Source organism: Egretta garzetta, unplaced genomic scaffold (genome assembly GCF_000687185.1).
Source record: "Egretta garzetta isolate BGI_Z169 unplaced genomic scaffold, ASM68718v1 scaffold139, whole genome shotgun sequence".
Lineage (NCBI taxonomy): Eukaryota > Metazoa > Chordata > Aves > Pelecaniformes > Ardeidae > Egretta > Egretta garzetta.
In genome coordinates, this window is record NW_009260832.1 from 328,773 (window position 1) to 343,168 (window position 14,396).

At 42.0% G+C, this 14,396-nt stretch overlaps 1 protein-coding gene across 1 annotated transcript in view; it reads right to left on the reverse strand.

The window, feature by feature from the left end:
• Positions 1-6,218: 6,218 nt before the first annotated feature.
• Positions 6,219-14,396, reverse strand: part of MTHFD1L (methylenetetrahydrofolate dehydrogenase (NADP+ dependent) 1 like) — a 158,033-nt gene continuing 149,855 nt past the window's right edge. Inside the window, exons 27-28 of the mRNA XM_035902367.1 lie at positions 10,476-10,584; positions 6,219-6,399 (exon numbers count right to left, since the gene is read on the reverse strand). Coding sequence (XP_035758260.1) covers positions 10,495-10,584 — 90 coding nt within the window. The 3' untranslated portion in view covers positions 6,219-6,399; positions 10,476-10,494. The remainder of the gene's footprint in view (positions 6,400-10,475; positions 10,585-14,396) is intronic.

The following is a 14,396-nucleotide window of genomic DNA, read 5'->3' on the forward strand; positions in this document are numbered from 1 at the left end:
TACAGCGTGGAGATGATGATGCTTTTGGTCCTTTTGGAAGGGTTTTAAAAACAGACTGTCTGTCTTATAAACAGCTCGTGACACTCTCGGGTTGATAATTGCAGGTTGTCTACGCAGCTCCCAGACGTGTTTAAGTCGCATGGTCATACTGGGTATACCTCTTCCATTTCTGCTTCCAGGCTGGTGCGTGGTTTGTTTGTTGCTGAGTAAATGCAGTCACGGGATAGAGATGTCTGAATTTAGCAGAAGGTGAGGTTACCTGTTGCAGTGACCCACCGCAGAGGAGGCACGCATGAGGAGGGACACGATAAATGCAGGAGCCCAAGGCTGGTGCCTCCTCCCCTGCTCCATGGCAGTTGCTGCCACCCCGTTAATTCCCTGCAGTTGCTATAGGTGAGGCCAGATGCAAGATCTTCCTCCCATCTCTGGGGGTCTGGTAGCCAACAGCCTGAGGAAGAATTGATGGGAAACAGCATGCTGGCCATGAATTAAAGCATTGGCTCTGGGACTGCTCCAGTAGCATTAACTTTCCAAGTATATCCTACCCTCAGAAGACATTTTAGATTCCTTTACTTTTTTTTTTTACATTGATGACGTCTTTCACATGCTGCTCATCTTTTTCTACTATTTCTTAGCACCATTTGATTACATTGCGCTGATTTAGTGTCTCTCTTTGAAAGCAAATTAATATTAAAAGTAAACTTTGGTGCTTCTGTGAGAGTATCTTTTCCCTTTTCAGTAATTTTTGCAGATAAGTGTTTTTTAAAATCTTTATTTTTTTAACATAGCCTTCTTAAAAACTGCTGATGGTAAGATATACACCACTCAATTTAAAGGAATTTTTCAGGTTAGATTTGGTGAAATAACTTCTCAGGCCCACCTTGATTTACATTTACCGATTTTTATACAATTCTGTCCCAAAAGAGCCAGTTTGACTCCTGTGCTTTGTTCCTTCATTTGCTCTCTTCATTATTTTTCTTCTTTTATTTATTCTTTTCTATTTTCTGCTTATTAGTAAGAATTAAATGACTTGCATACTTGGTTATTACTAACATAGTGGGATCTGAAGTTTGTCTGACTCAGTAGTTCCAGAAGCGGAACTAGATCCAGGTTTCGTCCTGGATGAACAACATGCTTTCAGCAGGCACCGATATCTGATGCTGAATGACAGTGGTTGAACTGAACTTACTAAACTTAGGGGGGGAAAAAAAGCAACAACTATATGGAACTGATGCAAAGAGCTCGGTTCATTAAACTGCTGCCTTAGGCTCATGTCATAAAGAGCATGTTGGAGTTATGAGATGTTGGTTTTGTTGCTCTCCCCAAAAACCTTTCTCGGGGGAGTTTGCTTACCTCAAACGCTTGAAAAAACAGGTTGGCAAATATAGCTTTTTCTGACTGCAGCGGAGCCACCAAGGTGATGCGTGTTCCAAGTGAGCTCCAGGAGCTGGGTGGGAATATGTGTAACACCCTGGAACCAGTGAGGACATTGTCTCTTGGCTGACAGAAAGCTGTGTAGGAGCTGGTCTGCTGCCACCAGTCAGACATGAGGCTTGCTTCTCTCTCAGATTTCCCTTCCAGCCTTTTGGCAAAAATGAAACTGGAAGGAAACATCCTGGAATTCATGTAGTGGCATAGTTACATGTCATGTATATGTGTTTGGTACAAATACAGCTGTAACTAAATTTTTCTGGAGAATAAATATAAACTGTGCATGTAATGGGAACACGCAGGTGCTGTGTTATATGGGCAGCTAACAGGCTGCATCCTGAAAAACTGAAAGTCTTCTCTGGCATTGGGAATCTAACTTTGACCAGATGTTGATGGTAATTGAGTTGCAATATCATGATGGGAATTGCCTAGTGGGAAACAACTTGGCTTTTAAGAAGTCATAACTTACTTTGATTTAGTATATTGCATAAAAGTCAGCATGACTTGTATTTGATACATCTTTTTTTTGTTTTATTTTATTTTAGTACTCTGCAAAGGAAAGTTCTTACAGTCCCTATAGGGTGTTTGTATTTCAGCTCTGTGGTTCCCCGGTGCTTTTTCTATTAGCATTGCACTTCATAGGTGTGCAGAACAGTTCACCTTGGAAGGGCCCTGCAGATCACCCAATGCAGGGTTGACTCAAAGGTTCTTCAGGGCCTTGCCCAGTTGAGCTTATGCTGGCATGTAACAGTCTAGCTCTTCCCAATCATTACTCAAGGGTTTAAGTTAAAAAGTTTACTTGGGAAGCAAACTTTGAAGACTTTACATAAAAAAAACCCTCATGCACAAATACATAATTCCTTCATGCTTGTCTGTGTATGTAATATATTACACTTAAGTGCATGAAGCAGGGAAATATTACTATGACCACACTTGTGGAAATATTTGAATTTAGCTTACTTTACATAAACACTCCGGGTATAAGGCCAGAGTGTATGGTACCAGGTATAGTGCAGCAGTCCTGTTCGTGGGACAAATGCTTGACAGGGCTTTTGGTGGTTCAACCCCCTCGAACAGGGGGTCCTAGCTTGGCCTTAAAATTTTTCTCTGAAATATTTTCTGAAAAGAATATTCTATGAAAAACTGCATATTAAAAGGGGTGAAACTGGTTACCCTCTGTTTCCACCCCAATAATTCGGTGGAGGGGAGAGCGTTCCCATGCTCGCCCTGGCTGGTTGGGCAGCCATCAGCAGGGCTGACCCAGGTACCACTGGAGCACAAACCTCACACTTGAGATCTGTTATGTATGGGTAAGTAAGTGCCTTGCTGAAACATTGTAGAGAGGCTGAAAAGCTGTTTGGAAATCTAGCCTTGAGAAGCATGTTAAAAATTCGGTACTAATCCAAATCATATAGTTATTGAGAAAACAGGGGTGATGACCAGTATGTGCCTCAAATGCTCAATTTCTTCCCCCACCCCCTGCTTCCCCATTTTGTTTATTCCTGCTCCTGGGATGCTTTCTGCTGTGTTATGGTCCAGTTTATTTAACACTCATAGTTCCTAAAGCTTTTGCATTTCTTGCCTTTAAATCCCATGCCAAGAAGTTCATAGGTATATGTTCTTGTACCCAATACTCTTTCACATAAATCCAGCTGCCAAATGCAAAGTGGAAAATGTCCAACTGACCCTTGCATCTCATCCAGGCTTTTATGCCAAGGACCAAAGGCAACAGCAAGATATTTTGGGACAAGGACAGGATGTTAGTCTGGTGTGTCCTTCCCTTCACACACAAACCAACTTCAAAAAGACTGTATTGATGGAGAAGGTCCTTGGGACAACACTGCTGTGCACAGCCCCTTATGGCAACAGGCATGGACCAAATGCATTAAGCGGCTTAAGAGAAAAAAAAATCATTAAACAGACATGATAGATAAAGAGAGAACAGTATTAAATAATGGATGTACTTTATTAATAAAGTCAGATGTGAGACAGCCACTGCTTTTGCAAACTGAACATCAGTACACATATACACTTTATTTTCATGTTCATGGCAACTGAAATTCTGCGATTTTTAAGATACAAACAAATGAACACATTGTAGGCAGTTGTCTGTACTTCAATGTCACTAGTTTTCTGTAATTCAGCAGTAGCAATAACAAAGTCTTTGGTGACTACAGAAAGCAGATCTTCTGCTCATAAACAACAGCATGGTTCTTTACAGGCTTTAGTAAACACATGGATAAGCACGGCAATGCTGTATAAAGCTGCGCTTCTGCCATGCCACAAAACTGCTCAGGGCAGATGCAAAGGCAGGCATCCCTCACCTGCAACTGCATCTGTGTAGCAACAAGTGATGCGCCTAGCAATAACACTTAAAAAGATTTCATTTTAAACCCTCCTTGATGAAGGCATTTGGCCTTGGAACTAGGGCAGCCCAAGGGAACGTACTGTGGCAGTTTCTGCAGCTCAGTAGATGGCCAATAACTCAGTCCCTTTGGATTATGAGACAGAATCTGCACACCAATGTGGATTATTTTTAACAACAAATCTCCTACTAAAAATGAACTGGAAGAACCAAAAATGTAATAGCTCAAGGGATTTTGCAGATAGTTAACCAGATGGGTGGGGAAAAAAAAAAGCTATGACGAGAGGGTCATTCCAGCTTTCCTTGAATTATTGAAGCTATCAGAACAATGTAACAAATCCTGTGCACGTGACAGTAGAAGAAAATCACAGGATGTTTGTCAACTCTCAACTAACTGAGCTGGAATGGTGTTTTAGGGAAAGTCCGATGGGTCAGATAGATAAACAGCCCCAGTACGTGTGGCCTGAAGGGGCAATATGGAGACTACAGTATAGGAAGGGTATGGGTACCAAGCAGTAGTTTGAAATTACTTACAAAACCTGTTGCTCAGACATCCCTATCCCATATGGAAGCTTCACAGGCAGACAGCTAGTGCTGAGTTTAATATCCCATGCTGCACAGAGCTAGACCCAACGCAACTGCAGTGACCGCAAGTAAGGCACGGTTATGGTTTTCCAAATTGCTCCTGGCAAGATGGAGGGAAAACTTCATTTATTTTTCTTGAAAGAATGCTACTAGGCAAACTGTGGCTGGAAACCACATTTATCTTCCTCTGTAAGGCTTTGGATTTTTCTAGGCTAGATAGCTCAGTGTGTGCAGAACTAAATTACAACACAGTTTGTACATGAATAACCTGGTTGTATTTTTGGACACAATCGAAAATATCAGAAATCTCTCTCCCCTGTAGCTGTGAGAGCCATGCTTGACTCTTGCTTTCTGCTGGTCATGTTTGCCCTGCCCCAGTGTAATTAAAGCATCCCCAGCCTAGGCCGTTATGAACTCTATCAATCATCTAATCAGGCTAAAATATCGAATAGCTCTATTTTTTTTACGTTTATCTTCACAGCACTGAACAGAACAATTCTGAAATGCAGTCAACAGACATTTCCGTGCTACTCCAGGGAAGGCACAGATAATTATTTTAATTGTCCCCAGTTTGCTCTTCTGTCCATAATTATAGTTTTGAGTTTATAAATAACAAAGCATGAGTTTAAAAACCAAAACAAACCCCTCAATTACAACAGAGTTCCTGAGATAATTAAGTCTCCAAATGTGGCTGCACAGAAGGGAACCAAAACTACATTGCAGAGGTCCATAAGATACAGATGTGCGTAAGCAGAGCAAAGCGACAGGATGGAAAACGTCACCAGGAAAATAAACTCTCTCATCATTATTTTGCTGCTTTTTACCTAAAAAAACAATGGCCTATTGTCTCGAGTCAACCTATTGTTCCGTTGCATTTTTTTGTTATTGAAGGAACCAACAGTCAGTCAGTGAGAGTTTCCTGAGGAGCAGCAGCTTGAAAAGCTAAATGCCGTATCCTGTGCCTAAGGCTTGTTTTGCTGCAGATTTAGGAAAAACCAGACGAGGTTAAGTTACTGAGGTGAATTAAAGCACACGGTTTAGGATTTAACTTGCCTGAATACCCCCTTCAAATAGAAAAAACACTCCAGTTTTACAGGTATGGTGATTTAAACGGAAGCGGAACAAAGCTCTGCCCTGTCTCATCCTTGCTTGACAGAGATTCCTCTGTTGTTACCGGGCGTTGCGTACTGACGGGTACAGGACAAGCAAAACTCTAGGTGGGGAGCCAGCACAGCAGGAGGCTTCATTAGCCATGAAGAGGAGCAAAACAGGGCTTCAGAAGGAGCGGTGCCCTCGCTGAACAACCAGCTTCGCCGCAACCAACACACGATGAGCCAGACAGCTGGGGACGTACTCTTTGGGTAACCAGAGACCTATGGCTATGAGGCAGCTATGGCTTAAGCGTTTCAAAAGATCTTTGCCCAACAAGGAAACAAATTATATATTAAAAACCTTCTACAAAACACATGCTCTGTTATTTCTCTGCTTAATATCTTCCTTGCTTGAAGCTTGGCTGTTGCCCAAATGCATCCAGAGCAACGGTTGATGATAACTCAAAAATGTGCAGTTAATCTGTGTGTAGTTTCAGCTCCTGAATGCCAGGAGCAAAAGTGTATTTTTCAGAGAGAAAGAGGCTTGATCACACAGTATAATCATGTTTACGCAAGTTTTTAGATGGCCAAGATACAGGAAAAAATATTTCTATAAACTGCTTTGAGAAAAGACAAAAACTCTAAGGTGAAAAATTTCTCTCTTTTCCAATGTCATTTTATCCACAAACATGTATAAGCCCCAGTAGAGAGCTTTCTGCACTACAGGAAGAAAAACTTGAGCTTGCTTTTTTTTTTAAACCTTACAGCTATATTTCATCATAAAAACTAGTTGGAAGAAAGAGTAAACTTTTGCTCTTTGGTCTATCTTGACATTCCTCCAGAGACACATAACAGGAATATTTCAGATTAATTTTTGTCTCCTACTTGCAGGAAACAGGAAAGTTGCAGTTCTTAATTTCCAGGCTTCTGAAATGAGAAAGATGAAGAATTTATATGTGGAAACAAGACATACTTGCTTTCTTTAAAGAAAAAAATAAAAATAGAGGCATCACAACCTAACAGCATTGGTTTTTTTAGCAGTGAAATTGGATATTTTTGCCTTAACCATAATAAACAAAAACATTTAGTTATGCCACATGCACATCCCATTTATTATCTGTGTAACCCTACTAGCAGAGAAACAAAAATCTCTGCTCATATTCCAGTATGATATGGATTTTAGACTGTACATTATTGTAGTAATTGCTGCTCACTGAAAGCCAATATTGTGGAACAAGACAAAGAAGTCAGTTTTTTGTTTCATACAATCAATTTTGTGGATGCAAAGAAAAGGCTTTCAAACACCTTCCCTCCATATCTGAATGAATGAAGATGAAAAACATCTAACACATAGTTTGCAATTTTAGGACGTTGGTTTTAGCGTCCTCCCCTCATGGTCTTCTTTACGGCCGTGAAGATGCTCACAGTCAGAGCTCTGGGATTCCTCCCACATTCAGAAAAGCTCTGAGGGTGGCAAAATGCCCACGCTGTGTATTACGATCATTCTGCTGCTCTGCCAGGTTTGAAGAGGAAACAAGTGCAAGAATATATCTGCAACTGTGGACAGCCATGGCCTTACTAAGTCACAACCAACCGAGGAAAACACCCCCCCCACCGTCAACCCAGATACCCAAAGACGAACTGGCACAGTAAGAGCAGGCACCTGCTTCTGCTGCCTAAATCAGAAGGATCCTTAGGGCTCACAAGGATCTTTAACAGACTTTACTTTTGCAGAGTGTGTCAGGTTCCTAAATGCCTCTCACTGTGCAAATAATACCTTTTTTTTTAAATAAAAAAAATACTTCTTCCTACTGGCAGACTTGTCTCCATATAAGTCTTATTTTGACTGGTGCCAGCTGCAGATGATAGCTCCTATGGAAACACTTTCAACTTTCTCAGTGTATGAGCTGGGCAGTATAATTTAAATAGGGTAGTGGCCAGTGATGAAGTAGCAGCCAGATTCCTTCAGGTTCATTTCCAGATATTAACATTTCAGGTTTTCAGCAGAGCACGTTACTCCTACAGAGAGCGACTATAATATCGTGTGTTCCACGTATTAGCTATTTGTCAACAGAAAAAAAACCAGAGCTGTCTTTCTTGACAAAGTTTTTGCTTGTATGACTTTTTAGAGTAGATTCTAATGACTGGTATTCTGCAAATTTTTTTTGAGAACTATCGGCTCCTTCATTAACGCAGTGAAGTGGTGGAGAAAAATCAGAGAGGCTAATGACATCCAATGTTTCAGCTCAGGGAGAGCCCCACACAGCTACCCCGGCACCAGGAACTTTTTCCCCTATCTATCTCTTTCACAAGTGTTGTGAACCTATTCATCGCAGGGAAGGCTACAAACTGCATGCTAAAACAACTGTTCCCAGCTCTGCATGCATGTTTATAATGAAACATCTGCAGCTCTTCCACAAACCTTTAAATATTTTTCAATTATCACATCTTAAAGATTTGAATCAGTCCTAATGAGTTGGCAGAATATCGTATTACTAGGAAGTTTACATTGCGCACTAAAACTCAAAGACAAGAAGTCAAATGAAGCAGAAAAAAAAAGAAATCCCTCATCACCAGAACAAACCCACAAATACCTCAAAGCGTCATATCAGCTACAGTGTGGGTTCACTTCAGTGAATGTGTGAAAGCAAAGAATAACACTAAAATTCTCTACAGAAAGTTGGGGGTAAAGATTACACAGGAATATTGTTTCTCTCTTTATGCAAGATGAGAAATGTACAAACCTAGCCCATGAACCAGATGAATTTTAGAGCCAATGAACACTGACTCTCTTGTGTGGTGCTCACTAGGTATTGCGATACTCTCATGGTGTTTACTTAGATTGTCAGAGGTAGGAACACAGGTATGTGCCTACACTGAGGACAAATATATACGATCAAGCTGTTTTGTTCTTTAAAATTCTTAAACTTACTGAATCATTCATCTGTCTGATGCCAGCAATACCTCCATAACGAAATTAAAATAATTTATTAACAGTTGGATAGATACAGTATTTCCTCTCTATTATGTTTTTGTGACTTCGTTAGCGTTTCTTTTTACATCTGAGAAAACACCATCACTGACTAAGAGCCAAGTTTAACATTTTCATTTCATGCACAACTTTGTATGAAAGACCTTCACAGTTGGAATGGAGTATTTAATCTGCTTAATTATCGCTGTTCCTCAGAACTCACCGATCCATGGTTGGGATGGATTTGTGTAAGACTTGGCAGTAAACACCTGATTAAGCAGACTATGTGAATCTGCATATAGATTTTAAATTAAGATTCTGCAGTCATTTCAAACAATTCAGAAGTAATTACATGACTGACACATGATGAATCAATATGTATGCCTGAAGCCATCAGACTTATAATGCATATCAGTAACAAAGATGGGATATATGCCAAGAAATGGTACGCCTAACGCTACCCAGCAGCAGAACAGTCAGTGATGGTTTGCATATAAGCTAGTAATTACCTGTGATTGCTGGTTAACTTTGAAGCTAACTGCTTTTTACTTGTCTTGACTGGTACACACGAAATGGCAGAATCTGGTCTTACCAGATGTTATATGAATGCTGTGATGTTCAAGCGTGAGCAAGGGGACAGTTAATTTCATCATAGAATCGTCTAGGTTGGAAAAGACCTTTAAGATCATCAGGTCAAACCATTAACCTAACACTGCTATCCCACCACTAAACCATGTCCCTAAGCACCTCATCTACCCATCTTTTAAATACCTCCAGGGATGGGGACTCGACCACCTCCCTGGGCAGTCCATTCCAGTGCCTGACAACCCTTTCTGTGAAGAAATTTTTCCTAATGTCTAACCTAAACCTGCCCTGGTGCGACTTCAGACCATTTCCCCTCGTCCTATCGTCCATTACCAGGGAGAAGAGGCCGACCCCACCTCACTACAGCCTCCTTTCAGGCCCGATCAGTAATCTCGTTGGGTTGTGCAAACCTCTCCCCTCCTCCAAACAATCCATGGAAACACAGAAACAGAAAATGAAAGCCGGTTCCCTCAAACCAGAGTAGGCAAGGATTGCTTGCACAGAGCTCAAGCGCCTAGGCACATCCACCTCAAAGCTGTGGCTGACCTGGGGTCCCATCACAGTCCTATTAGCCCATAGTAATATTGTTCTGTGTAAAAGTAACCATTACTCTGCAGACCAATTTATTGGGGAGAGAGAGTTAAGTGCTGAGAGGAGGGAGTCCCATCACAGATACACGTGGATTGATTCAGTCAGGGTTTCATCCTCTCTTATTCCACTTACTATGTTACAAGGTTAAAATGGAGTAGCATGGAATATTTTCCTAACAACCTGGATTTTTAAGAGAGGAACACGTGCTATACAAAATTAAAGCAGGACACCAAGAAGATTAAGTGCTTAGAGAAGGGGAGGAGGCGGGAGGGGAACCGCAACCTTCAAGGAAAAGGGAGAGAACCCAGCATGAAAAACAGACAGGCTAAGAGGACAGATTTGTGTTCCCAAAATGCTTATTACCATTTGAGAGAGATGACAGCAATCAGGAAAAAACCCATGAAAAACCAAAGCTAAGCTCATGAACCAGCTGAGGAACATTCCTCCTGATATCTAGGTAATGCCAGAAACACGCTGCCACATGAGGTAGTATCAAAGATGAGCTAGATTATTTCTTTTGAGGTGACTGACACCATTTCTTCAGACTGACTTTTTCCTTAGCCAAGAGCGGTACAATTGCAGAGCCAGCTCCTCCTCACGCCAAACGGCCAGAGCCAGGAAATCCAAAAGGCACCATCAATGTGCACCAGCAAAGGGCCGGCCACCATTCAGCAAATGAGAAACCCATGCGATGAAGTGCACGTTATGAAATATTCCCCCAAATCCCCCCAAACTGTGTGAAGCCCTCGATGAAACTAGGGCCTAGATAAACTCCCGATGACCGTCTTTTATATACATACTGGAGACAAACATCCTCCTCCAAGCTGGGACAGGAAAATAAAGGCTGTTGACTGACCTGAATTTGGACGTCACTCTCAAAACAATCCTTTCACTTGCTCTGTGATGGGGTCAAGGTCAATGTCATAGAAGCACGGCCTCGTGGGCAGTCCTGGCATGGTGCTCATCTGTGGGAACAATAAAATGAAGTTACACTCCTGCACCTGTAAGCAGATAATCACTCCACCCATGTAAACCTTGGATTAAGAGAAAGGCTGGATTGTTCATTGTGGACTCAACTGCAGATGTGATCTTCACCGCATTTTTTGTTTCTGTTAAAAATGTCAAGCTTGGTACTTTTTCAATTCATTTTTCAGCGTACGCTTCCAAGAGACAGGAAAGAAAATAAAAGCCACAAAATACAGGCTAGCACAGCAACCTAAGAATAAACTCCTTAAGAAAATGAAGACACTTTGGAACTTACTTGCTCCTCAGAATATTTATCCAGAACATTTATCCATTTATATCTACTGGGAAAAATCACACAGCAAAGGGCAAGGACATAACTGCCTGAATCCACCTGGCGATATGAATGTGTTGAACTCAGACCTCTCCCACAGAAAACCAGAATATAGGAGTAGAATTAATCGCAACACTTTCATGACTGATTACTTAATGTAAGGAACAAATTGAAATAGTTGAACTAAACATACATGGATTACAGTTGAATCCTAATTTAGTAGTTAGAATTAGCAGGTTGAGATATGAAGCTAAGGCAACCCAATTACCTCAAACTATGCATAATTAAGATCCTGATCTAGCATAAGACACCAGCATCTGCATACTTTTAAACACGTAAATAGTTTCATGGACTTAAATTACACAGTTAACTACAGCCCTGCTCACACTACTTATACTATTATTTACAATTGGCATTTTAGCAGCAATTAAATACACATGGGTGACATGGAAATCTTGAGGTGCCGGTCCACGATAGCTTAAGCCACTGTAAATCAGGGGTACTCCAGCTTCTCACCTCCCCACCTCAGGACTCCCCCATTCTCCCTTGCAAAGGAGATGTCTGAAGAGCAGGTCTAGCAGAATAATGCTATTTTTCAGTCTGCTTCATCTTCTCCTGTTTCAGCAACTTGAGCCAGGAGGGGCTTCCCTGGCCCCAGTGCCAGCCACTGGCACAGGGTAAAGGCTGTGACTGTGGGGTTACGGCAGGACCAGTTTGGATCAACCTGAACCACTTCGGATTCACACCCTAAGTCTTCCTAAGATGACAGTTAGAAGCCCTGAACATCTCACTGTTTTTCCACTAATTCGAGGCACTCTAAAAATGGCATTTGGGACCGCATAAATCCTTTTGATATCTTAACCTCAGAGGCGGATGACGGCCCTGCTATATTAGGCCCTATATTAATACCCAAAGAGATGAAAGACATTACAATCCCTGGAAACAAACCCAGAGTTCAACTTAGCTCACCTGTTTGTTGGCTAAGAGCCTTTAAGCATTAAAACCTGTTTAATAGATGCTAGATTTTGAGGAGCAAAATTTTAGCTGGGGCAAGTCAGCAGAATTCATTATGGTTGGTCGTTGATCTGACCCCAGGAGATAACTTTCAAACATGGCTGTGTAAGGAAAAAAAAAACCACCACCACCTTGATTTGAGTACAAGAAACACTTCAAACACAATAACCTAAGGAAAGGGTCAGGTTAGGGTATGTTTTCACGATGTGAGCCAAAACCCACTGCTGCAAGGGGACAGTTTCACTCTGTGAGCCCCTGGGATGATTTCCCCTTGGAGCTGGCTCTGGCATCTTGCTGCAACCAACCTCATTCAACATACTGAACTGATGAAAAAACCCACGTTTTTGTGGCCAGGGTTGGTTGGGTGATGAATTAAATCTGCTTACTGCATGACCAGGTCACCACCAGGCCACAGGCTGCAGGAGAGCAGCCAGAACACACCGTGGCCAGTATCACCTCCCAGCAGAGAGCACAGGGCTGGGCAGCTTCCTCCCTCCGTCCTCCCTAATTCCCCAAGGAGCACAGCTCAGCTACGGTGTTTACTCTGGCCAAAGGCAAACTCTAACAGGCTAATTGGCCTCAAAAGAGGAAAAATACATGACCAACATCCTCGCTCCTCCAGAGCCAGATTTACAGCCCTCCCTGGGGCTGGAGCAGGCTGTATTTCTTCATAAGTCAACCTGTTCTGCTGCATATTCAGTGATCGGGTTAGCATCTCCCTTACGCTTCAGCTTCGCTCCGAAAGCTCGCATAACATTTCCATCGTGGGAATACAAGCAAATCGTACGATCCCTCCACCACAGTCCCATTTACTCCAGAGAGCTCTGCTGCCATTTCAGAGGTTAATCCCACGCTGGGAAGGAGGAAAGGTGCTTCGGGAGCTCAGAACCGGTGCAGCCATCATCTCATTTGAGATCTAGCTCTGAGAAAAAACAACGCAACATGCTCTTCTAGCAGGCTCAGTACATTTCCTCTGTTTTTAAATGCAGTCCTTCCCAATAACGTTTGTTACTGCACGCAGTAAGATTAAAAGACAAAACTGTCAGTTTGCATTGACCAAACCCTGCCACTGATCGCATGACATCATTTTATTGGCTGACATTGCCTCGGCATCTTGGCTAAGTACTAAACCACCTTGCTACTATTCTTTATCTGTTGGCCACGCTAGTTGGACTACTACATTATTGGGGTTACTGAATTATTTTCTGTCTCAGATTCATCCCAGTTCATGAGTTAACGCTTGACAAGAAATTGCCTTAATGAATTTCATTTCACTGGGAGGGGAATGAACAAATTGCCAAAGACAACTTTCTGTATACTCTGCGTATGGCAGTTCTACATCCGAAAGTAAACTCCCAAATTCCAGGTTCCCCCTTCTTTTTTTTTTTTTTTTTTTTAAATATATCTACAAGCTTGGCTGGTCTTCATTTTCCCTGTATAATAAAAACAAGAATCAGTTTAGGGGAGCTTTTCCTTACTTTTTAAAAAAGAAATGTTAAAAAAAAGTCCTGCGTGTGTTTTGGGTTTGGTTTTTTTCATAGGCCCAGTTCTACACCTGTGTAACTCCACTGTATTAACTAATGGAAATCTCATCCATCTATAAAATGTGAATATCAAACCAGTTTATTGCCAGTTCAGGGAATACAACTATTCTCATATTGAAAATTTAAGTCAACAAAAGGGAATGAGTTCATCTGAATTAAAATTACTGCTGTGTAAAATGAAGTACAAGGGAAAAAAACCACAGAGGGAACACTCTGGGGCGAATACCTATGTGAATTACAGAGCGAAAATAAAATACGTCCTGCCATTTTCCCCATGGCCCAGACTTCCAAACAGGCAAAGCCGTGTAGAATTATGATCATTTCTCTCCGCTTTCATTATTTGGACATGCAGAGGTAACATGCAGCAGAATCCATCCCTTTTTCATTACTTCAAGGTCAATAGGAGGAGACGGCTGGCTGGCTGAGGAGATTACTACCGATTAGTCCCTCGCCAGCCCTCCATTTCTTTCCTGCAGCCAAAACCGCAGGAGAGAGAAGAGGGCTCAGTCGCTGTGAGCCTGAATGGAAGCTTCAGCTGAGTGGGTTTCCACCGGGCTGTGGTTCAGCACGATCCTCTTCCCTCTCGCTGTTTTCCAAAATGCTGAAGGCAGGCATTAGCGAGCGAGTTCACAGGCTTGCCTTGACTGCAGCAGGCACAACGCAGGAGCACCACCTTCTCTGCCCTAAGTAACCGGAGCCTAGATTTTTGCACATGGGTGTGGGGGGGTGCTGACCTGCCCCCTGGCTGCAGCACATACCGTACCTGCACAGAGGCTGGCAGGCTACCTCCACCTCTCCAAGGCTTTCTGAGATAACTACATACTAAAATTACTTCATTTCTAAAGCTTGAAAAAAGGAGAATGAGCAATGAAAGAGAAAATATGCCTAAACCATAAATCACCGGTAATTAGCAGGTATGCAC